Here is a 24801-nt window from a genome sequence, read left to right on the forward strand (position 1 = left end):
AACATTACACAACCAGTTGGAAACCGGAAATTCAACAATGAGTGGCTTAGAAGGAATGAGTGGCTAACTGCAAGCGTTGCAAAGCAATCATTAGCCTGCTATTCAGTGGAGTGGCTGTGTGGTCCCAAGTCTAAGATCAAGGGTCTATTTTTCTAGTTTAAATGGTTAACATTCAACATTGCTGTCAATGAAGCACGATTTGTGCTCAAAACAACTTAACTCTGAACTGCAAAATCTGACTTTAGTGAGTTCAAGACAACTGGGAACTCAGGAAAAACAAGCTACGACTGGGAAAATACGTTTTGAACTTTCATCCAACTCGGAATTGTAAATCAGGAACTCTGGTCTCTTTCGAGAGCTACGACCTGAAGATCACCGACGGTATCATGATTCAACCGTTTTTTCAGTTCCCAGTTGTCTTGAAAGCACCATAAATCCAGAGAATGCTTTGATGACAAAGTTTCATGACAAAATTTGCCCACGAAGGACCACCGCGCCACCTGCCTGTTCAAGTGAGCACAGCACAACAAGGTGAGTTCAAAAATTAATTATGCAAATGCATAAATAATGTAATATGCCAGGGAGATATGTATACTGTAGCTAAGAAAGTAACACTAAGTGTATGTTGTGTAGTAAGCTGTTAGTAGCCTACCCTAATTTGTGCTCTATTTTCACCTCTTAATTTCACTTACTGTTCTGACTTGGTGGTGCACATGTAGCCTATAACCTGTTTTTGAGAAATGTATTGTCTGCTTATATGCCTCATTTATTTATCCTGCAGTTCTGACTTGAAGTACAGGGAGAACACTATAAGAACGGCCCATGTTTTGAATTCTGTCACTGTACATTTCCAAAAGTGCTGAACAAATAGTTTTGACTAAAACATTTTTTGCCCCACTGAGATTTACATGCTAAAATCGTTAATGGGCATTTTTGTAGGGGTTGATTATTTTAGTTTTTTATTGTAAGGGAAAATCAAGTCGGAAATTTCAAAGTGGAAAAAAGTACAAACTTCAGAAGCCTTTTTAAACCTAGAATACATTACAAGTGTTCTCTTGCAACAGGGTGATGAAATGAAGATACTAAAACTATCTGCTCTCGGACTTATGATCTACCGACACTTTTGTCATTGCCCAGAATATAAGTGTATTGTTCGAATTTTTGGAAAATGGACAATTGCTTCCCTAGGACCAATCACTAAATTATCTGGATAGGTGAAAATGAATTGATTTTACCAATTGTGCTATGCCAGATCAAGTAGTTTGTAACATTTTGTAGTTAGATTGTTTCTGCTTCTGTACATTCTAATTTATCCATGCGCTCTAGGATGCATTGCTCTGGCCTCACTGACTGTGTGCAGGCTTTGCAGTAGAACACGGAGTTATGATGCTACCGTAGACGTGGTAGCGATACCAAATGTATAGTATCGCGTTAGCTACCTGTCTAAACGTTTTTTTAGTAACACCAGCAAACATGCTGGACTTTGCGATATTTGCAGTGACTTTTGTCATAATTCTGGTCGGCGCAGTCCTCTATTTGTATCCAGTAAGTCAATGCCTGTGCGTATATTAGCAACATCGTATATCCACCCATGTCATGACTAGCTAACGTTACTTGTAAAGCTGCTAACTTTGTGCAGTTTTACAGTGAAATGACAGTTAAAAAAAAAATCCCTGGACATTTTATGCATCAACCTTTTAGCACCCAAATGTTTCAGCAGTTTAAGTGAATTGTGGAGTGGACAAATATTTATTTCAAAGCTCAAGTTTTTAGAGGTTACTGCCATAGACTTAGAATATGTAAACTGCACAGAATTTCTTGTCATGTTTAATTTGTGTCTCTCTTGAAACTGAAAGTAACATGCTTGATTTATTTTTTTAATCAAGTCATCAAGAAGTGCTTCTGGTATACCAGGTCTCAACCCTACCGAAGATAAGTGAGTAGACTATGACCAAATATGTTTTACAACTTTCTAAGTACTGTCTCTCTTTAGCACTCCACACTCGATCTCAGCACATATTTATAAGCGTCACTGTAGGAGTACTGATCCAGGATCAGATCCCCCTGTCTATTCATCTCCATATAAAAGGCTAAACTGATCCTGGATCAGCACTCATACACTGAGAAGTTTTCTGAATACGGGCCCTGGCCTGACCTAGGTTCCTATTGGTTTATTCGTCTCATTCTCTTAATCTAGGGATGGAAATCTGCAAGACATAGTGAACCGAGGCAGTCTGCATGAGTTCCTGGCTAGTCTACATGGACAGTTTGGTCCTGTGGCATCCTTCTGGTTTGGAGGACGCCCTGTGGTCAGCTTGGGTTCAGTGGACCAGCTACGACAGCACATCAACCCCAACAGGACTAGTGAGTACTGGGGAGGGAGGGAAACTATTGGGAGGGAAGGGAAACAGGTGCTCTGTCCCTACTAACATCAAATCAACGTTTATTTGTCACGCGCTCCGAATACAACAGTGAAATGCTTACTTAAGGCTCTAGCCAATAGTGCAAAACAAGGTATTAGGTGAACAATGGGTAAGTAAAGAAATAAAAACAACAGTAAAAAGAAAGTGAAAAACAGTAGCGAGGCTTTATACAGTAGCAAGACTATAAAAGTAGCGAGGCTACATACAGACAATGGTTAGTCGGGCCACTTAAAATTCATGCTTAAAAGATTGCACCATTCTAAGTGGAATGCAGGTATAGATAGACATTGTAACAAATTCAGGTGATTTCCGTTATACATGTACAGTGTTGTTTTGAAATAAAGAAACAGTAACACTGTGACATCTTCTATCCTTACTTGTAGCGGACTCATTTGAGACAATGCTGAAGTCGTTGCTAGGTTACCAGTCAGGAACGGGTGGAGGGGCCACAGAGGCTGTAATGAGGAAGAAGTTGTATGAGAGTGCCGTCAACAACACCCTGGAGAAAAACTTTCCAATGCTGCTGAAGGTTTGCCTCTTACACAATGGCTCATTTGGCAGTTTTTAATATTTGGCTGTAGTATTCTGCAATACTTTCTTCTGTTTTTGTGTATCCATTAGTATTTGTTTACTCCAAAAGCTTGTTGTGCTCACTTCCCTGGAATGTTATAGTTTGGTAGCCTAGTGGTTAGAGCGTTGGGCCAGTAACCGGAAGGTTGCTGGATCGAATCCCTGAGCTGATAAGGTAAAAATATGTCGTTCTGCCCCTGAGCAAGGCACTTAACCCACTGTTCCCCGGGCGCTGTGGACGTCGATTAAGGCAGCCCCCTTCGACTCTCTGATTCAGAGGGGTTGGGTTAAATGCGGAAGACACATTTCAGTTGGACAACTGACGAAGTATCCCCCTTTCCCATTGACACACGCTCTCTCTGTCTCCCTCCCCCTTTGTCCTGTTCTAGCTGGTGGAGGAGTTAGTGGGGAAGTGGCAGTCTTTCCCTAAGGACCAGCACACACCCCTCTGTGCCCATCTGCTAGGATTGGCCATGAAGGCTGTCACTCAACTCGCTCTGGGTGACCGTTTCCGGGATGATGCTGAAGTCATCGGCTTCCGAAAGAACCATGAGGCAGTGAGTGAGCAGTCACATTTAAAGTCACCGTTTCTGGTGACAAGATGCCCATTACGACCAGTGTTTGCAGATTTTCACAGATAATTCCCTTTACTTGTCAGATCTGGTCGGAGATCGGAAAAGGCTATTTGGACGGTTCCATGGAGAAGAGCTCCATCAGAAAGGAGCACTATGAGAGCGGTGAGTGGAAACTAGTTCACTGCTATGGATCATATGTGTTACTTGTACATCTCAGCATACACTTCCTTATAGAATGTATCTGAAATCGAAAAGAGATGTGTATACATTTTCTGTCCTCATGCTAAGTACATTGTTTGTTTACAGCGCTGGCAGAAATGGAAACAGTGCTGATGTCTGTGGCTAAAGACAGGAAAGGACAAAGGAGCCAGACGGCGTTTGTAGACACTCTTCTCCAGTCCAACCTCACAGAGAGACAGGTGATGCACAGATTCTTTGATTATAAGGAGAACAGGATCATTGAGGCAGAGCATAGAGCCTCCTGTTGCTGTTACTCACGTGTAGAGGAAAATAAAACTTCCTTCCTGCTTTTGTTTTAATGAACACTTGTTTTCATTGTTTCTCTTTTGTAGGTGATGGAGGACAGCATGGTATTCACACTGGCAGGTTGTGTCATCACAGCTAATTGTGAGTACTAGTAATAAATAGATCATGCCTATCTACGTCAGAACTTGCGGCTTTTATGGTGTAGCCAATCGTCAATTGTTTCTGAGAGAATAAAATCATACATTTGGTTAGTATTCTGTCAGAAAATCTCTCTCACAAAGTGTTGATGTTTCTCTTTGTGGTTGTAATATTTTCCAAGTGTGCATCTGGGCAGTACACTTCCTGTCCACATCAGAGGAAGTTCAGGAGAAGCTACATCAGGAGCTGGAGGATGTTCTGGGCTCTGAGCCTGTTTCTCTGGATAAGATCCCACAGCTCAGGTGACCTCTGACAGCCAAATAACATAAACAATGTGATGCAGTGTAACAGGTGTTTCAGATCCACTCTTGCATGACGTGTACCTTATATGAGACCTGAAGACCGGTGTAGCTCCCTGAGCTAATGCCTAAGCTAACAGGGGCTAATAGCCTTGTGGCCCACATGACACCTGGGTTTGAACCCTAGTCGGTCACAGCAGAAGGGGCAGATATCCTCATGGTAGCATGTCTTCAAGGTATGTTTATAGATACATTTTATCATGCTTATCAAATGCATCTTCTATACTATAGGTATTTTCAGCAGGTTTTGAACGAGACTGTGCGGACAGCCAAACTGACGCCCATCGCAGCCCGGCTCCAGGAAAATGAAGGGAAAGTCGATCAGCACATTATTCCTAAAGAGGTATCTTATTCTCCTCTAACCAACTTAGTCTATTTATTATCCACATCTCATTGTCACAGTCAGCAAGTGCTTATGGATTTAAAATGATTTTTTGTTTTTTTTGTTTAAATTGAATAATTAAAACACTTTATTCCTATGTTGTTTTTTTTAGACACTGGTGATCTATGCCCTTGGGGTAGTCCTACAGGATGCAGACACCTGGAGCCGTCCCTACAAGTCTGTTCATATGTATTTTCTTTTGAACCTTTTGCCACCTAAAGAGGCATTTTTTGCTGGATTTTTTGGTACCAAGTTTGAATTCCTGCACTTTGTACACCCAGGTTTGACCCAGACCGATTCACAGAAGATTCAGCCAGGAAAAGCTTCTCTCTGCTTGGATTCTCAGGGAACCAGGCCTGTCCTGAGCTGAGGTAACGGGGATGGGAAAGGATAGTGGCGTGTACTTGAGATTAACCAAGGGGCTAGGGCATTTACTAGTTGTAATTGCACAGGAGCAACTTGTTATACAGTTTAACCATATTTCTTCTACAATATCAAATGAAAGGAAATGGAGAGAGTGTCACTACCAGGCAAAGAAGAATGTGGGCTTGTTACTAACTTTTTATACCACCATTTCGCCACATTTCAGGTTTGCGTACACAGTGGCCACTGTCGTCCTCAGCACTGTAGTGCGCCAACTGAAGCTGCATCAGGTGAAGGGACAGGTGGTAGAGGCCAGATCTGAGCTTGTGTCCACACCTAAAGATGACACATGGATCACTGTGAGCAGAAGAAACTAACTAACAGTGGACATTTGTCTCAAACTCCATCTGTGGAAGAGGAACTGTGTTAATTGGGAAGGTACTTGTCAGTTAGCTTAGATTCTAGACTGAGTGGAACTGTTTAAAATGCTGTAAACATGAGCTTAGTAGGGCTACTTGTCAGTCAGCTCTTGAACATGGTTTTGATTAGCTAAAGTCATTGCCAATGGTGACTCGGTTATTTGAGCTACCACCTGAAGTAGCTTTTTGTCCCCCCCCATTTCAATATGAGGATCAGCAGCTATCTTTTCAAGCTACATGATCATTTATGTATTGTCTTAAACCTTGCCTTAAACCAAATGCTGCACAAGCGATGACTATTTTATCTCCACTCTTGGACTTCTACACAACATTCCAGCTGAACTGCCTTCCAAAACACGTGGTCCCAACTCCCCCAGATACATGACATTTTAGACAGTTCATTTTTTAATAAAGTTTACACTAATTGTGTGTTAGGATAGGAATATAATATTTTGCACATTTGTTGCAGCCCCTCTGTTGTGAGCAAATCCTGCCACTGTCAAGAAGTCTAGGCTGTTATTGTCAACAAGTGCTTACTTTGTATCTGCAGTGTCTCTGGTTCAATCCTCAGCCCTGTTTCCATTGTATCGCTACATTAGCCTTAATTGTTTAAAATAAAAATAATATCCATCACTTCTGGATTTAACAGCCTTTTTCCATGTGGTTTTGTTTCCTTTCAAAACAGACTCTTGGGCTTTGTAATAATTTACACCAGTCACAATGTAAATTGGAAAGGAATTGAAAGAGCAAAGATCTTAGGTATCATATCCACTTAAATGTGTCAGATTGTCATACACTCCGTCATAGTTGGGATGCCCAACGCCACTTCTGCAGGAGCGTTGGAGAGGCTGGGATCTGGCATGCATTGATTGCTAAAGATGTGAAAATGGCGGAGTTACAAATGCTTTTGGAAGAGGAGATTCCAGCTGGACGTAGTGCTTTATTAGATAGTTTTACCAATTTAGAAAGAGTTGCCGAGTATTGCGAAAGCAACTATGTTCAGGTAATGATACTTTATAACATTATCAATTATATATTCTACGACTATCATCTTTGACGGTGGGCGAAGTGATGGCTACGAGCTATGCCGATGAGGTGCAGCGACTCCACTGCAAGGGTGCTCCTGTTAGCGCGACCAAGCTAGGCTATAGATAGCTAGCTAACCTTAGTTAGCTACTTTATGCAGAACGTAGTTATGTTTTTCCTAATATGAAAACATTGGTTGCCGTTCTCCAACCGACAGACATGTGTCGTCATTTATCAAACGTTTATTTAGTTAGTATTTTTTTACTAACTTGACTTCGTTAGCTATTTACCTCCAACCAAATAATGCTAGCTGAGCTAACACGAATTATATGGGCACAGCTGGTTTCATGATTGACTGTCGTGATGGGGTATACAACAAGGTATTCAGCTACGGTAAGGAATTGGAATTAAAATGTTGGTTCTCACGTTCTGCTACCAGAAGAGAATCAAAGGAGCCATAGGTAAACGAATTATGACTATAGCTAACTAATTCCAACTAACGTTAGCCACGGTTTCTAGTTAGCTGCGCTGCCATTACTGTCAAATTCTCCAGTGGTAGGGGTTTGAAATTCCCAATTCGTGTCAACATTAGCAGGCTGTAAATAGTGGCCGTGAAGAAAAAAAATGTGTGGCACTTGTAAGCGTTCTTCTCCTGCTAATACTTAGCGTTAGCTAGCTAATGTTATAGCCTTATTATGTGTTATGTGCCAAAACACACAACACAAGCAAATTGGATCGGACATCCTGTATCACCAATGCCGAACTTCTTGTACTACTGACTGTGGAGTGGGAAAATCGGTGTTTCATAGACTACTTACTGGTGGTTCATAACGTTAGTCATGCCATGAAGTACGTTTTTTCTAATATAAAGTGCGGCTCTGACACCGAGTGTGAAACGTTTGTCAATAGTGCCACTGCCCTGGAACTAGAGGTCTTCACGGGTCCAAAAAAGTTGGGCCTGTTCCGATCTGTGACTTTACCACCGTGACTCGATATGCATAAATTCATTTTTAAAAATATAGAAACCCGTTCTGGACGGACCCGAGGACAATACACCCATTCCATTTAGACCGGAAGAATCCAGGGCCGATCTGATCCGAGTGATGGAAGTAGCAGAAAATCATGTTTTTAAGCGACTTAATTAACTGGAGCTGATAAAGCCAAGAGGGAGAGAGGTGCTGCTATAGCAGGCGGGGGAGGGGCCATACTTTGAGCAAGTGACTTGGGGAGGTAGGAGGGAGAGATGAGACAGCAACCAGCCAAGCCTACTCGCCCTATAGTAGACTAATAGCTGCCATAGCTAGGTTATTTATCATCAAATACGATTATGTAGTACCTGTCTAGGACAGCATCCAACCGGGAGAAGTAAGCTAGCTAGGCTAACTGAGGCTGCAAATTAAATGTTATTTGCCACATGCGCCGGAATACAATAAGTATAGATGGACCTTACAGTGAAATGCTTACTTACAAGCCCTTAACAAACAATGCAGTTTTAAGAAAATACAAAAAAGAGCAAGAGAAGAATAACTAACAATTAAAGAGCAGCAGTAAATAACAATAACTGGGCTATGTACAGGGTACAGAGTCGATGTGTGGGGGCACCGGTGTCGCGATAATTGAGGTAATATGTACATGTAGGTAGAGTTAATAAAGTGACTATGCATAGATGGTAACGTTGCCATTTGATTAGCTGTTAAGGAGTCTTATGGCTTGGGGGTGGAAGCTGTTTAGAAGCCTCTTGGACTTAGACTTGGCTCTCCGGTACTGCTTGCTGTCCGGTAGCAGAGAGAACTGTCTATGACTAGGGTGGCTGGAGTCTGACAATTTTTAGGGCCTTCTTCTGACACTGCCTGGTATAGAGGTCCTGGATGGCAGGAAGCTTGGCCCCAGTGATGTACTGGGCCGTACACACTACCCTCTGTAGAGCCTAGCAGTCGGAGGCCGAGCAGTTGCCATACCAGGCAGTGATGCAACCTGTCAGGAAGCTCTCGATGGTGTGGCTCTAAAACCTTTTGAGGATCTGAGGACCCATGCCAAATATTTTCAGTCTCCTGTCAATGAGAATGGGGGCGTGCTCGGTCCTCCTTTTCCTATAGTCCACAATCATCTCCTTTGTCTTGATCACATTGAGGAAGAGGTTGTCCTTGCACCACACGGTCAGGTCTCTTACCTCCTCCCTATATGCTGTCTCATCATTGTTGGTGATCAGGCCTACCCCTGTTGTTATCAGCAAACGTAATGATGATGTTGGAGTCATGAGTGAACAGGGAGTACAGGACGGGACTGAGCACGCACCCCTGAGGGGCCCCTGTGTTGAGGATCAGCGTGTTGGATGTGTTGTTACCTACCCTTTACCACCTGTGGGAGGCCCGTCAGGAAGTCCAGGATCCAGTTGCAGAGGGAGGTGTTTAGTCCCAGGGTCCTTAGCTTATTGAGCTTTCAGGGCACTATTGTATTGAACGCTGATCTGTAGTCATTGAATAGCATTTTCACATAGGTGTTCCTTTTGTCCAGGTGTGAAAGGGCAATGTGGAGTGCAATTGCATCATCTGATGGTTTGTTTGTGCAGTATGCAAATTGGAGTGGGTCTAGGGGTTTCTTGGATAATGGTGTTGATGTGAGCCATGACCAGCCTTTCAAAGTATTTCATGGCTACAGACGTGAGTGCTACGGATCGGTAGTCATTTAGGCAGGTTACCTTAGTGTTCTTGGGCACAGGGACTATGGTGGTCTGCTTGAAACATGTTGGTGTTACAGACTCACAGGGAGAGGTTGAAAATGTCTGTGAAGACACTTGCCAGTTGGTCAGTGCATGCTCGGAGTACACGTCCTGGTAATCTGTCTGGCCCAGCGGCCTTCTGAATGTTGTCCTGTTTAAAGGTTTTACTCACATCAGCTGCAGAGAGTGTGATGTCCGATGCTATTCCGGACGACTGTGTGATCATGTTCTCCGCAGCAGATGCAGTGCATGCACTTTCTAATCCTACAGTTACAAATAACTCCATTTGGAATATTAAGTAGCAGCCTGCCAGTTGGCTCGTTGTCGTTGTAACCTATCCTGCTCCTTTAACTTTCTCCGTCAAATCTAATTTTATTGGTTATGTACACATACACTCCGTTGCCAGTTTATTAGGTACTCCCATCTAGTACTGGGTTGGACCCTGTTTGCATCCAGAACAGCTGGAGTTCTTCGGGGAATGTAAATGTTGCTCGGTTGGTATCAAGGGACCTAACATGTACCAGGAAAACATTTCCTACACCACTGCCACCCGCCTGTACCATTGACACCAGGCAGGATGGGCTCATGCTTCTTATGCCAAATCCTGACTGACATCAGCATGACGCAACAGGAACTGGGATTCATCAGACAAGGCAATGTTTTTCCACTCTTCAATTGTTCAGTGTTGGTGATCGTGTGCCTGCTGGAACTGCTTCTTCTTGTTTTTAGCTGATCGGAATGGAACCCAGTTTGGTCGTCTGCTGCAATAAACCATCCGTGACAAGGACCGATGAGCTGTGCATTCCGAGATGCCTTTCTGCACACCACTGTTGTACTGCGCTGTTATTTGCTTGATAGTGGACTGCCTGTTAGCTTGCACGATTGTTGCCTCTCAACTCTCATCAACCAGCTGTTTTTGCCCACAGGACTGCCGCTGACTATGTTTTTTGTTTGTGTTTTTTGTTTGTTGTACTCTTCTCGGTAAACCCTAGACACTGTCGTGCGTGAAAAGCCTAGGAGCACAGACGTTTCTGAGATACTGGAACCGGCGCGCCTGGCAGCGACAATCATACCACGCTCAGTTGCTTAGGTCACTTGTTTTGCCCATTCTAAAGTTCAAACGAACAGTAACTGTATACCTGTGCCTGCATTATATAGCAAGCCATGGCCACGTGACTCACTGTCTGTCGGAGCGAACCATTTTTGTGAACGAAGTGGTTTACCTATTAGACTGGCTACTGTGAATTTTGCAGATGTTATCGCAGGGCAGCGAAATGCTTCTAGTTCCAACAGTGCAGTATACCTAACACAAAATCGTACACGTAAATCCCAAAAATGTTCATTAGAAATATCAGAACGAGTAATGTCAGAGTCAGGTGTATATGTATATAAATAATGTGTAATGGTGTGTATGGACAGTATATGAATAGGAAGGGTATGTACAGCAGAAGTTATTAGGGATGCACAATATATCGGAATCGGACGATATTAGCTAAAAATGCCAACATTGGTATTGGCCCGATGTGGAAAAACAAATGTCAAAGCTGACGTGCATACCTCTATAACGTAGGTACATGGCGTAATGACGCCAGGTAAAATTTTGCGCTACATGTGCAACAAAGCATTCCTAACCTAGCCCTCAATGTCTGCTGTGTGTATTGAGCAGTTAACAAGTCAAGCAGTCATTTGAAAGAGTAAGAACATTTCAGCGAGACAACTCAAAAAGGGAAATCCATTAACGCCAAGATAATGGAATTCATTGCCCTTGACAATCAACCGTTCTCTGCTGTGGGTGATGTTGGATTTTGCGACTGGTTGAGCACCGGTACACACTAACGTTACCAAGTGCACTATTGTAAAGACGTCGCCCTACTGGAGTTAAACAGTAATAGCGTCACTGCTATTAGCTAGACATACTATGGAACGCCGTTTGGGTCTTTGCGTGTCAAAAAAGATACACGTCAAAACACTTTAATTGGCTTTTTAATTTGACAAGTCAAATAACACAGTTCTATTATAGAATGTTGTGTGTTCTGAATTTGCATGTGCAAGCCAAGTGTCACCACTACTGTCAGCACTGTCAAAGCTGTACAAAAAAGTCTGCAAACAAGCAAAAACCGGTCACGAACAATGTGTTTACAATGCCCCGTTGGTAATAAAGCATTTTGTTCGACCGCAACTTCCGGGGTTGCTAGCTTTAGCTTGGTACCGAGCTAGTCTGAAAACAATGACCAGTAGACACTGCAGTTATGTTCATTGTTCTTAGCAATGATTTAGGAATCCTTGTGAGTCAGTATTAGCTAGGTAGCCACTTGTTGTTTTCCTATTGAAATTGAACTTCAGTTCATGAAAGTAAATAGCTAGCCAGCTACTTAACCCTGTTGCCCAAAGCTGACGTTATAAGCAGCCAGCTAGCTTCATCTGACGAGTGAGGCTCGACCTGACCGGGTTATGTGTTGTGAAGCTAGCCACAATAAGGATTAGGCACAGTAGGGGAATTTGCGTCTTGCCTTCAAAATAAAAGTACATATTTGAAACTTATGCAGAAGGTTACAATTGGTGGAGTCATGTCATATTTAGACTAGATAATGTTAAACAATGTTGGCATGTGAAGCAATGAAATGTGGTATCAGTCTACTCGGTGACACCCACAGAACACAACTGTGAAGAGCTTACACAAATAACGTAACACCCCTGGGGCGGCAGGGTAACCTAGTGGTTAGTGCATTGGGCTAGTAACCGAAAGGTTGCAAGTTCGAATCCCCCAGCTGACAAGGTACAAATCTGTCGTCCTGCCCTGAACAAGGCAGTGAGCCCACTCCTAGGCCGTCATTGAAAATAAGAATTTGTTCTTAACTGACTTGCCTAGTTAAATAAAGGTCAAATAAATAAAATATTAGAGGTGTAGCTCTTATTGCGGGACTGTGACTGAAATCACCTCCCTTGTTAGTATTGACATTCATTTTGCACTGTACAGCTTTATCTAAGGATTGACAATAAATGTCCCGCAATAAGAGCTACGATGCTAATGTTCTCTGGGTGTCACTGGAGTAGACTGATACTCCATGTCATTGAGCCACAATCCATAGGTAAGGCTGTAAAGTGAAATAATTATGCCCCCAATGCAATTCTAAAGTATAATACATCCAGTGTGATTGCAACAGAATCTTGTTAAATTAACAAATGATCTTTTGTTGATTTTTATATAACATTCCAACCTTGTTTAGCTTGATCTGTTAAATTATGGCATAGTTCTATTATTTGCATCACTGTCAATTACATACTTTTTACTTTGAAGGCTAACCGCAAAGTACACTATTGTGGCTAGCTTCACATAGATGGGTCTGACCACCATTAATCAAATAAGAACTGTCTTATAAATTAGGGTTATTTTAGATGATGACGCCAAGCTATTGAGTTAGCTAGCTAACCGTCGCGACTGAAACAGATTGTCGTTTTGCTATGTTTTTGGGGAAGAACAATGTTTTGCATCCATGAGCAAGCTAGCTTTTTTTATGAACAGCAGTGTAGTTGCGCGAGACAACTTTACCAGCATCGTAGCATACGTATCAATGACATATGAAATACGAGTGATAGTGTAACCAATGTGTAATAACTACATAAAAAATGTATGAACGCATTAAATAATGTGATGTGCAGTCCTATTCAGGTGCTGGTTGGTCAACAAGTTATTTGACACGTAAACAACTTCTGATAGAAAACGGCCTACGTGGCATCTATTAGTCAAACACATTTATTGTAGTGTCAAAATTGACTACAAAGTGTAAATGGGATAATTTTGTTCATAAAGACGATGAGTTTTGTGAGTTTCGACAATGCTCACTTGCTTTAACCCGGTATACACAGCTGCGGTGATTGCGCTCTATCTAATCCTACTGCAGACAGTGAGACAGACCTTCTCGTCAGTGCAGCAATAATGCTGGCTTTGTTCCTATGGTGTCTCATGGAGGCAAACATCAGTAACTGCCACATCGAACCACACCACCAAGACTGAAATCTTGTGTTTCTCTGCTGCTCATTAAGAAAAAAACATGCCAGAAGCCATGCATTGTCTGTCTTTAACACACCATCCATGGCAGACGGGGGAGGGTCGAGGGTTGACCTTTGAGAAAAGTAATGTCATTCAGTACACACTGTCAACAAGGGAAGTCTTGGTCAGAAAAGCAAGGACAGCGTCATCTCCAGGAAATTGTTTCCCTCTGAAAACATATGGCCTTAGCTTGCCTAGTCATCCTTCAGCCCCTGCAAGATCCTATTTATATGATGTCGATGCTCTCCTTTTTTATGCTGCTTGGCTTTGTTGTTTTCTTATTGCCTCTCTACTCGTTTCTCTGTTACTGATGTCTATCTGTTTATCCTCTCTCGCACTCTCACTCCTTAGTCACCAGATAAGCACAGAGCGTTGGAGGAGACTAAGAACTACACCACCCAGTCCCTGGCCAGCGTAGCCTACCTGATCAACACCTTGGCCAACAATGTCCTGCAGATGCTTGACATTCAGGCCTCCCAGCTCCGCCGCATGGAGTCCTCCATCAACCACATCTCACAGGTACGGCTGCCGGGACGTGGAACACACTGTATATATACACACACACACAGATGCACGCGTTGCAAAATACACACACATCCATATAGCCTAAGAATACCTGATTCGAAACGATAAGCATAGTTCAAAATGCTGTTTTGTTCAAGTCTGTCAAGAAATGGACTTAACTGTATTTCTCCCCCTTGTGCGGCCCCAGACAGTGGACATCCACAAAGAGAAAGTGGCAAGGCGGGAGATTGGCATCCTGACCACCAATAAGAACACGTCTCGCACGCACAAGATCATTGCTCCGGCCAATCCAGAGAGGCCGGTGCGCTACATCCGCAAGCCAATTGACTACAGCCTGTTGGATGACATGGGCCACGGCGTCAAGGTAGGGAGCAGTGGGGCATTCCTGATGATAGTAGTACGTCTCGTTTTTGTACTGGAGTGAGTTATCATCAACTTTTTTTGTAGCACTAAGATCATGGACAAACACACACTGATCTTAGTGCAACAAGCGTTTTGGGGGGAACCCCCCCCCCCCTGTTTGGTACAAAGACAGTAGTAGGCCCTTGGGATAAGCACGAGGGCGTGGTGGTAATGGTGTGAGTCACTTTGTCTAGGACAGTGTGTGACTTGTTCGCTGCTTCCCTAACAACATCTGTGGACTGTAGGCCTATAACATTGCTACATGTGTTTCTGTGCATTTTCTCACTATTAGTCACTAATCCTCCTCTTTCTCTCTCTCTCTCTCTTTGCATCACTTATTTGCCTTTTTAAAATGAACCTAGTGGTTGCTAAGGTTTAAGGTAAGGATTTCTAACGAAATGTAAAACTCTAAAAACAAAGTTGGTATGCGTGTAAGACCAGAGTGTGTTTTGTCTGATCCCAGGTTATGTTGTTGCTCTGTTGACAAGTACTTCCCTGTTTTTGTAACCTCTCACCGTGTCCTACAGGCCAGTGCTCAGAACATAAAGGCTGGAGCCGCAGGTCTCCCTCGCACCAACCCACCCACACAGAAGCCCCCCAGCCCACCCATGTCAGGGAAGGGAACCATTGGGTATGTAGATGTGACAGGTACCACAACCCCTGTCCATGCTGCTCATGTCCTTGAGAAAAACATGCTTTTAGTCTCAGCCAACCACGATCAGACATCTAAAACATGTTCATCAATGGACAAGATCTGATCATCCAGGCACCAGGTGTCCCTTTGTACTACAGATTACTGTAGTGTCCCTCAGTGACATTTAGTTAAGGTCCGGAGCAGACCTCTTTGTGGAAGGTCAAAGCTAGCCTGTGGCACATTATATTCTGTTTGTTGATCTAATTAATGTGCATACCTAATTTCTTCAGATGTGAGGTCATTCCAGTGAATGGGTATCTTCAAATCTGTTACTTGACATTATGGGCTACTGTTATTGTTGCTCTGTCCTGTTATGTGTCCCTGTCCAGTTTGTATCCCCCTCTACAGACCTGTCCATAACAGTGATGCATGTAATGGTTTATGACATTGTGTTTTATGGCTCTTCTAAAGTTTAAGTGCTGTGTGTTTGTGTGTGTAACCTTCAAACATGCCCCCCCTAAAACGAGACGCATGTCAGTCGTCCATGACACACTGCCCAAGTCCAGTCTCTGGTGTAGAGGAGGCATCTGTCTGTGGTGTTTTGGTTGCTTTTGTCCCTCCCCCCATATGTGTGATGTCATGTGACTCCTCCCCCCTCAACTCTAATTCAGGCTGTTCATGCTCTCCATGGCAACAGCGCTCAACGTTCCATCCCTTAAACAAGCACAGGGGGAGAAAAGACTTGGCTGCTCATCCATACTTTTGAGGCTTTTTATTCCACTGCAGCACATCAATAGACATCACTGTCCTCGGTTGATGTTGGGCTGTGTAAGAACTGAAGCAGCAGCAGCTGTGGACACGGCTGACGCATTTAATGCCTTTTCCCACCTACACCCCATTTTGAGTTTGCACTGGTTCTCTTTTATTTATTTTGGTTCCCATGTTTGTCCTCCTTTTCTTGTCCTCCTCCACCCCTCACTTGTGGATATTAAACTCCTCTCATACCCCTCCCCTCGCAGGCGCCACTCCCCCTATAGGACACTCGAGCCGGTGCGTCCTCCCGTTGTCCCTAACGACTACGTCTCGAGCCCGACGCGCCATGGCAACATGGCGCCCCCACAGCAGAGCCCTGCACGCACTGCGTCTGTTAATCAGAGGAACCGCACGTACAGGTACCCCGCCCCGCATGCTCCCAGCACACCGCTAGCTAAAAACACGTCTAGAACACACTTCGAGCGGCCCTGGACTCACTGAACAGACACGCTTAGATTCAACTGCCCTGTAGTAAAGATCTGCTGCAATAGACTACAGACACTGTAGCTGCATGCTACTAAACTCCTTTTTCCCCCAACCCTACCCACATGACTTGTAAAATAATATCACTAGAAAAACTGGCCTGAAACACTTCGAATAGGCACTACACCAAGAACACAGAATGAAAGTACAGCTCAGATAGGAATGTATTCAAATATGTTTCTTTATCACCTGCGTAACAGCAGACGAAATTCAGATGAGATAAACACGAGCATCTCTGGCTGTCACTGAGGCTCCTACCAGGCAGTGAGAACAAGATCTTTAGGACTACATGACAGAGTATCTGCCACCAGAGAATTGAAGCTTGGCCTTTGTAATTCAGCTGATCCCTTTTCTCCGTCAGTCCCTTTTCTATTTCCTTCTGAGCACATTATTACATTTGAAACTGACGTTAAAACTAATAGTAGCAATGGTTGACCTTGGCTTAAATTAAACAGACAGTTCTTTCAGCTCAACCTATCTATCTATGCGTTGGTCCTTTCTTCCATCCATCCAGTTTCTCACTCATTCCGTCTCCAGTCTCCTCTTTTTATTCTCGCCTTGATTTTCTTCAGATGCCTCCAGCTTTGTGGCGCCTCTGTCTTTGTCACGTCTCACTAATGGACCACCGCTAAATGTCATGTTGTAATTTGTGACGTTTTATTCATTTCTTTATTGCTGTACATGTCATCTCAAAGCAGAGCTGTTCATTTAAATCCACTCAGTGCTAGGTAGGTGGGGGGCAGGATTTTGGGCCAGGAGAGTCTCTGGTTTGGTAGGTTGTGCTTGCAGGTCCTCTGATACCAATAGGGCTCTAAGGGCCGGGTTTCCTCCACCACAGATTAAACCTAGTTCTGGACAAAAAAAATCACACTACTTTTTAGTCCAGTAGTAGGCTTAATCTGTATCTGGGAAACCGGCCCTACAAAGTGTATATATAACCTCTAATCTAGACGGTAAATTACTTAATGCAAGCGGGTGTTGATTGGGTTATGTGACATCATTAGCAGTGGCAGCAGTGGAGGCAGCCACCCCAGCAGCAGCAGCCGCAGCAGCAGCAGAGAGAATAGCGGCAGCGGCTCCGTGGGCTTGCCTATTGCCGTGCCAACGCCTGCCCCGCCCCCCACAGCATTCCCAGGTAAGGTCTGGACCCATACCCTGCCCACTGTCTAAGCTCCGCCTACTAGCTCTCTAAAGAGCAATACGGTCTGTCAGACTGCTTTAAACTCTCTCCTTCCTTCCCCCTTGATAGTGTCTGAGCACCTGTCTTTATCTCCTTCTCCTGTCTTTTCCTTTCCTCTTTTTTCTACTGCCTTCCTCACTTTCCCATCTGCTGATGGTGCAGGTACTGCCCCTGCCCTTCCCAACCATGCTAAGCCACCTCCCACTGCCACCACTACTCCCGTCCCACCTGATGGCCTCCCTGTACTCTCTCTAGCTCCTAACCCCTCCCCCACCCCCCCTCCTGAGGGTCCACCCGTGCCCCCACCCCCACCCCAGCTCCCCACTGCCATCACTAGCACCGGCCCTGCTGCTTTCAGCACCCCCGCACAAGGTGAGTGTCCCACCACCACCACCCCTGCATCACATCCATCTCTCCCATCATCCCAGGATCACATCCATCTCTCCCATCATCCCAGGACCTGTATCTGTCTGTGTACCAGCAGGCATGTTGTCACGTGGGCCAGTCATTCTCCACCCCTGCATGATCAGAATTCCTCCATCATCCTCCCTCTCACTGTCTGATCTGTCCCTCTGTCTTTTCCTTTTTCCTCTGGGTGTCTCTCATTCCCTCCTTAGGGCAACTCTCTCCCATCGCTCCCAGTCACCACCTGCATGCTATCATCACAACTTGTGCATGAGTTAAATTGTTCTTGTGCTCTTACAGTAAGTGATGTTGAAAAGGGTCTTTGACGATGTCTGAATACCAAAAACAGCAAAGTGCTTAAATTGATCCCATTTAATTAAGTGCATCATGTGACGGGAACCAGAAGTGCTAAGTTCAGCGACATAGCTACACTGTACCAAAATCTCTCTTGTTCCCTATGCTGTCTGTACCCCAGGTGCCCCCCAGTTCTTCAGCATGAACCGACCGGTGCAACCACTGAACTCTCCTGCGGTGGGGGGTCTCTGCCGTACCGCCGGCCCGCGTCATTGACGGGCCAGCCCAACTCCAACATGCCCCTGGCCCTGAACCAGCCCAACGGAGGACCCCACTTCAACCAGGTCCCAGGTAACAGCCCTGACCAGCAACACTATCACTCCTACCAGAACGCAAATTGTCTTTTGTGTTATATCAAATCAAATTTTATTTGTCACATACACATGGTTAGCAGATGATAATGCGAGTGTAGCGAAATGCTTGTGCTTCTAGTTCCGACAATGCAGTAATAACCAACAAGTAATCTAACTAACAATTCCTAAACTACTGTCTTATACACAGTGTAAGGGGATAAAGAATATGTACATAAGGATATATGAATGAGTGATGGTACAGAGCAGCATAGGCAAGATACAGTAGATGGTATCAAGTACAGTATATACATATGAGATGAGTATGTAAACAAAGTGGCATAGTTAAAGTGGCTAGTGATACATGTATTACATAAGGATGCAGTCGATGATATAGAGTACAGTATATACGTATGCATATGAGATGAATAATGTAGCGTAAGTAACATTATATAAGGTAGCATTGTTTAAAGTGGCTAGTGATATATTTACATCATTTCCCATCAATTCCCATTATTAAAGTGGCTGGAGTTGAGTCAGTGTCAGTGTGTTGGCAGCAGCCACTCAATGTTAGTGGTGGCTGTTTAACAGTCTGATGGCCTTGAGATAGAAGCTGTTTTTCAGTCTCTCGGTCCCAGCTTTGATGCACCTGTACTGACCTCGCCTTCTGGATGATAGCGGGGTGAACAGGCAGTGGCTCGGGTGGTTGATGTCCTTGATGATCTTTATGGCCTTCCTGTAACATCGGGTGGTGTAGGTGTCCTGGAGGGCAGGTAGTTTGCCCCCGGTGATGCGTTGTGCAGACCTCACTACCCTCTGGAGAGCCTTACGGTTGAGGGCGGAGCAGTTGCCGTACCAGGCGGTGATACAGCCCGCCAGGATGCTCTCGGTTGTGCATCTGTAGAAGTTTGTGAGTGCTTTTGGTGACAAGCCGAATTTCTTCAGCCTCCTGAGGTTGAAGAGGCGCTGCTGCGCCTTCTTCACGATGCTGTCTGTGTGAGTGGACCAATTCAGTTTGTCTGTGATGTGTATGCCGAGGAACTTAAAACTTGCTACCCTCTCCACTACTGTTCCATCGATGTGGATAGGGGGGTGTTCCCTCTGCTGTTTCCTGAAGTCCACAATCATCTCCTTAGTTTTGTTGACGTTGAGTGTGAGGTTATTTTCCTGACACCGCACTCCGAGGGCCCTCACCTCCTCCCTGTAGGCCGTCTCGTCGTTGTTGGTAATCAAGCCTACCACTGTTGTGTCGTCCGCAAACTTGATGATTGAGTTGGAGGCGTGCGTGGCCACGCAGTCGTGGGTGAACAGGGAGTACAGGAGAGGGCTCAGAACGCACCCTTGTGGGGCCCCAGTGTTGAGGATAAGCGGGGAGGAGATGTTGTTACCTACCCTCACCACCTGGGGGCGCTCGTCAGGAAGTCCAGTACCCAGTTGCACAGGGCGGGGTCGAGACCCAGGGTCTCGAGCTTGATGATGAGCTTGGAGGGTACTATGGTGTTGAATGCCGAGCTGTAGTCGATGAACAGCATTCTCACATAGGTATTCCTCTTGTCCAGGTGGGTTAGGGCAGTGTGCAGTGTGGTTGAGATTGCATCGTCTGTGGACCTATTTGGGCGGTAAGCAAATTGGAGTGGGTCTAGGGTGTCAGGTAGGGTGGAGGTGATATGGTCCTTGACTAGTCTCTCAAAGCACTTCATGATGACGGAAGTGAGTGCTACGGGGCGGTAATCGTTTAGCTCAGTTACCTTAGCTTTCTTGAGAACAGGAAAAATGGTGGCCCTCTTGAAGCATGTGGGAACAGCAGACTGGTATAGGGATTGATTGAATATGTCCGTAAACACCAGCCAGCCAGCTGGTCTGCGCATGCTCTGAGGGCGCGGCTGGGGATGCCGTCTGGGCCTGCAGCATTGCGAGGGTTAACACTTTTAAATGTTTTACTCACCTCGGCTGCAGTGAAGGAGAGACCGCATGTTTCCGTTGCAGGCCGTGTCAGTGGCACTGTATTGTCCTCAAAGCGGGCAAAAAAGTTATTTAGTCTGCCTGGGAGCAAGACATCCTGGTCCGTGACTGGGCTGGATTTCTTCCTGTAGTCCGTGATTGACTGTAGACCCTGCCACATGCCTCTTGTGTCTGAGCCGTTGAATTGAGATTCTACTTTGTCTCTGTACTGACGCTTATCTTGTTTGATAGCCTTGCGGAGGGAATAGCTGCACTGTTTGTATTCGGTCATGTTACCAGACACCTTGCCCTGATTAAAAGCAGTGGTTCGCGCTTTCAGTTTCACGCGAATGCTGCCATCAATCCACGGTTTCTGGTTAGGGAATCTTTTAATCGTTGCTATGGGAACTACATCTTCAACGCACGTTGTAATGAACTCGCACACCGAATCAGCGTATTCGTCAATGTTGTTATCTGACGCAATACGAAACATGTCCCAGTCCACGTGATGGAAGCAGTCTTGGAGTGTGGAGTCAGCTTGGTCGGACCAGCGTTGGACAGACCTCAGCGTGGGAGCTTCTTGTTTCAGTTTCTGTCTGTAGGCAGGGATCAGCAAAATGGAGTCATGGTCAGCTTTTCCAAAAGGGGGGCGGGGCAGGGCCTTATATGCGTCGCGGAAGTTAGAGTAACAGTGATCCAAGGTTTTTCCACCCCTGGTTGCGCAATCGATATGCTGATAAAATTTAGGGAGTCTTGTTTTCAGATTAGCCTTGTTAAAATCCCCAGCTACAATGAATGCAGCCTCCGGATAAATGGTTTCCAGTTTGCAAAGAGTTAAATAAAGTTTGTTCAGAGCCATCGATGTGTCTGCTTGGGGGGGGCTATATACTGCTGTGATTATAATCGAAGAGAATTCTCTTGGTAGATAATGCGGTCTACATTTGATTGTGAGGAATTCTAAATAAGGTGAACAGAAGGATTTGAGTTCCTGTATGTTTCTTTCATCGCACCATGTCTCGTTAGCCATAAGGCATACGCCCCCACCCCTCTTCTTACCAGAAAGGTGTTTGTTTCTGTCAGCGCGATGCGTGGAGAAACCCGTAGGCTGCACTGCTTCGGATAGCGTCTCTCCAGTGAGCCATGTTTCCGTGAAGCACAGAACGTTACAGTCTCTGATGTCCCTCTGGAATGCTACCCTTGCTCGGATTTCATCAACCTTGTTGTCAAGAGACTGGACATTGGCAAGAAGAATGCTAGGGAGTGGTGCACGGTGTGCCCGTCTCCGGAGTCTGACCAGAAGACCGCCTCGTTTCCCTCTTTTTCTGAGTCGTTTTTTTGGGTCGCTGCATGCGATCCATTCCATTGTCCTGTTTGTAAGGCAGAACACAGGATCCGCGTCGCGAAAAACATATTCTTGGTCGTACTGATGGTGAGTTGACGCTGATCTTATATTCAGTAGTTCTTCTCGACTGTATGTAATGAAACCTAAGATAACCTGGGGTACTAATGTAAGAAATAACACGTAAAAAAACACAAAACTGCATAGTTTCCTAGGAACGCGAAGCGGCCATCTCTGTCGGCGCCGGAAGTAGATAGATATTGAGTCTGCATTTTAGAGTTTTCTTTCATATATTATTGTCTGGTTTGGATCCTGGAGCGTTTGGGCTCCTGGTCCATCCTTTAACTCATTTGTAGGAACAAAATGTATACCTACCCAAATTATTTCTGTTACTTGGCTGAGAGTTTGGTTAAAAAACATTTAAATACTAGTTTTTAGATTTTGTGGAAGCAAACTGTCATTTTGTGAGTTCTCAGAGTATTAAATTCATACACAAAAACACCATTTGATTTCAGCAGACAGGTGAACCTATGGGAAAGCACAAAGCGCCTAGGTCCCGGCAGCTCGCTGTCTTTTTTTTGTGTGAAAGGATTCCTGCTCTTGATTTAGCCCTTTTTAATGCCTAGTCTGCCTACTGATCTAACTGGCTTCTATCATGTTCTAAATTCTAATTCTACCACATCTCTCTTTCTGCCTTCCTTCCTTACCTAATTACGATCTGCTGCTCTTTTTCTTCCCTCTTTCTTTCTCCTCTCTCGCTCTCCCCGCTTCTCCTGTGGTGTGTCTGTAGCAGGTCCTCTTGTTGCCCCCCCTCCCCCGTCCATGCAGATCACTCCCCAGCTCCCTCTGATGGGCTTTGTGGCTCGGGTACAGGAGACCAGTAAGTGGCTTTTAGCTCCTCTGCCTTGTTGCCTCGTCTTCGCAGTGGCTCCCTCGTGCATGTGTTTATTTTACTCACGACGTGAGTCTATTTTTGTCGATACTTCAAAGCTGAACTATCCATCAACTTCGATAAAAAATAAACTTCTCATCTGTGCATGTTGAAATTGTTCTCCTTTCCCCCAGTTTTTCTTTATACACTTTCAGCATGGATACCTAAGACAACCACTGCAGCCCTATGCCACATGCATGGGAATGCCAGTGTCAGTCAACATGTAACTAACCAACCAGTGGAATGTAGGCATGGTGGTTTCTGACTGTTGTAAAACCCCCACCCCCCCCCCCCCAGTCTCAGACGTGCCCCCTCCCCCACCCCCCATAGAAGAAGCTGTGTTTGAGGAACCCACCCCGCCCCCTCCACCTCCAGAGGACTATGAGGATGATGAGGAGGAGGAGGAAAGAGTCGGCCGTTGTGGAGTACAGTGATCCCTATGCAGAGGAGGACCCCCCGTGGGCCCCACGCACCTACATGGAGAAAGGTAGTGAGTGATTCTCTCTGCCACCATGATCTAACCCCTGCCCTGTCCACTTCTCCTGTTCTTCACCCTCATCTCCCTGTCCACTTCTCCTGTTCTTCACCCTCATCTCCCTGTCCTCTACCCATCTCCCCTGACCTCTTCGTTCCTCTAACATCCTCCTCTCTCATTGGTGCACAGTGGTGGCGATCTACGACTACGCGGCGGACAAGGAGGACGAGCTGTCCTTCAACGAGGGCGCCATCATCTACGTCATCAAGAAGAACGACGACGGCTGGTACGAAGGAACGATGAGTGGCACCACCGGCCTCTTCCCCGGGAACTACGTCGAGTCCATCATGCACTACGCCGACTGAGGAGAGGTGTAGATAGGAAGGTCAAAGACTTTGTTAGGCAGAGCATGATCACATTGTGGAAGTCGACGAGGAGGAGATTGAGCGTTCATGAAGAGTATACAACTATCCTCAACCGGTCTACCAGATGAAGTACATTGTACAACGGCCACTTGTAGATATTCCCTGTGTTTTTGAATGATATGAGACTGTATGGTGGTGGTTTTTGTATGTACTATTAGGGCTTAATTTTGTCTTTACTATTATTATAAGGAAGGCCACAAGGATTATTGTGATTTAAAAAATATTTTTCTCATTTCCTTTTGCCCGTTTGCGCTTATTTTAAAGTTGTATTTATTTGGACCATGTATTATATAGGGAGGGATGGTACGGCGGGCAGGGCTGCTGATTTAAGGATAGAAATAGGTGTCAGATGATCCCGATGAAGTTCTCTACTCTCAGCCCAAGAGAAGACACTAGATGAGAATGCTTTCCAATATTTTCTCTCCTGACATTCCCAGAGCCTTTCTAGACTCTTTCATTTAAAACCAGGAGCTCATATTGGTTAGTGGGATGAGATGGACTGTTGTGCTTGAACTTTATATGATGTCAAGTTTGGCAACACATCAAAGCTTGACAGTCCCTGACAAAACAGACATTAGTGGCGGGTAAGACTGGGGGAAAAGAACTATGAAACTCCCTTCAGTTTGGATTCAGTAGTTAATGAATTGGTTCTGGCCCCAGGCTAGCTAGGGCAGCTTAAAACACTAGGGCTTAGAGCATGCTCAGTCACTACTGCACTTGCCTCACTTCACAGGCCAGTTCTCGTATCAGGATAGTTAGGTAGAGCAGTTGTTTCTCGACCTTTGGTCCCTGAGATGACGACACTGATTTGGTCAGCTCTAATTGAAGACTGCTTCAATGGCTCAAAACAAGTTTGAGAAACACTTAGATAGCCATCTGGCCCAAAGTAGAAAGGATAAGACACTAATTTTGCAATTTGAGTTAAGTCACTGCCTCACCTTGTACTCAAGACAGAGATTGATTTTGTCTGTCTTGGTAGAGGGACTGTCAGGAAGCCACCTTTTAGGTAGACAAACATTCTGGCCACTCATTTGCATCAACAATTTCAATATTTGATTCTTATTGTAGTGGGACCTCAAAGGGTGGCAGACTG

General features: G+C 44.9%; 1 protein-coding gene and 1 pseudogene across 1 annotated transcript; both read left to right on the forward strand.

Annotated features, from left to right (window-relative positions):
• The first annotated feature begins 1371 nt into the window (after positions 1 to 1371).
• On the forward strand, positions 1372 to 6366 carry LOC135543537 (cytochrome P450 20A1-like). The gene is made up of 13 exons (XM_064970880.1): positions 1372 to 1545; positions 1887 to 1936; positions 2198 to 2364; positions 2807 to 2952; positions 3383 to 3550; positions 3652 to 3730; positions 3875 to 3987; positions 4141 to 4195; positions 4374 to 4494; positions 4783 to 4894; positions 5046 to 5110; positions 5215 to 5304; positions 5523 to 6366. The coding sequence occupies exons 1-13, from the start codon at positions 1417 to 1419 to the stop codon at positions 5671 to 5673; spliced, it is 1446 nt and encodes a 481-aa protein (XP_064826952.1). The 5' UTR covers positions 1372 to 1416; the 3' UTR covers positions 5674 to 6366.
• A 147-nt stretch (positions 6367 to 6513) lies between these two features.
• On the forward strand, positions 6514 to 23940 carry LOC135543539 (abl interactor 2-like; annotated as a pseudogene).
• Positions 23941 to 24801: the final 861 nt, after the last annotated feature.

This window comes from Oncorhynchus masou, chromosome 7, assembly GCF_036934945.1.
Source record: "Oncorhynchus masou masou isolate Uvic2021 chromosome 7, UVic_Omas_1.1, whole genome shotgun sequence".
Taxonomy (NCBI): Eukaryota; Metazoa; Chordata; class Actinopteri; order Salmoniformes; family Salmonidae; genus Oncorhynchus; species Oncorhynchus masou.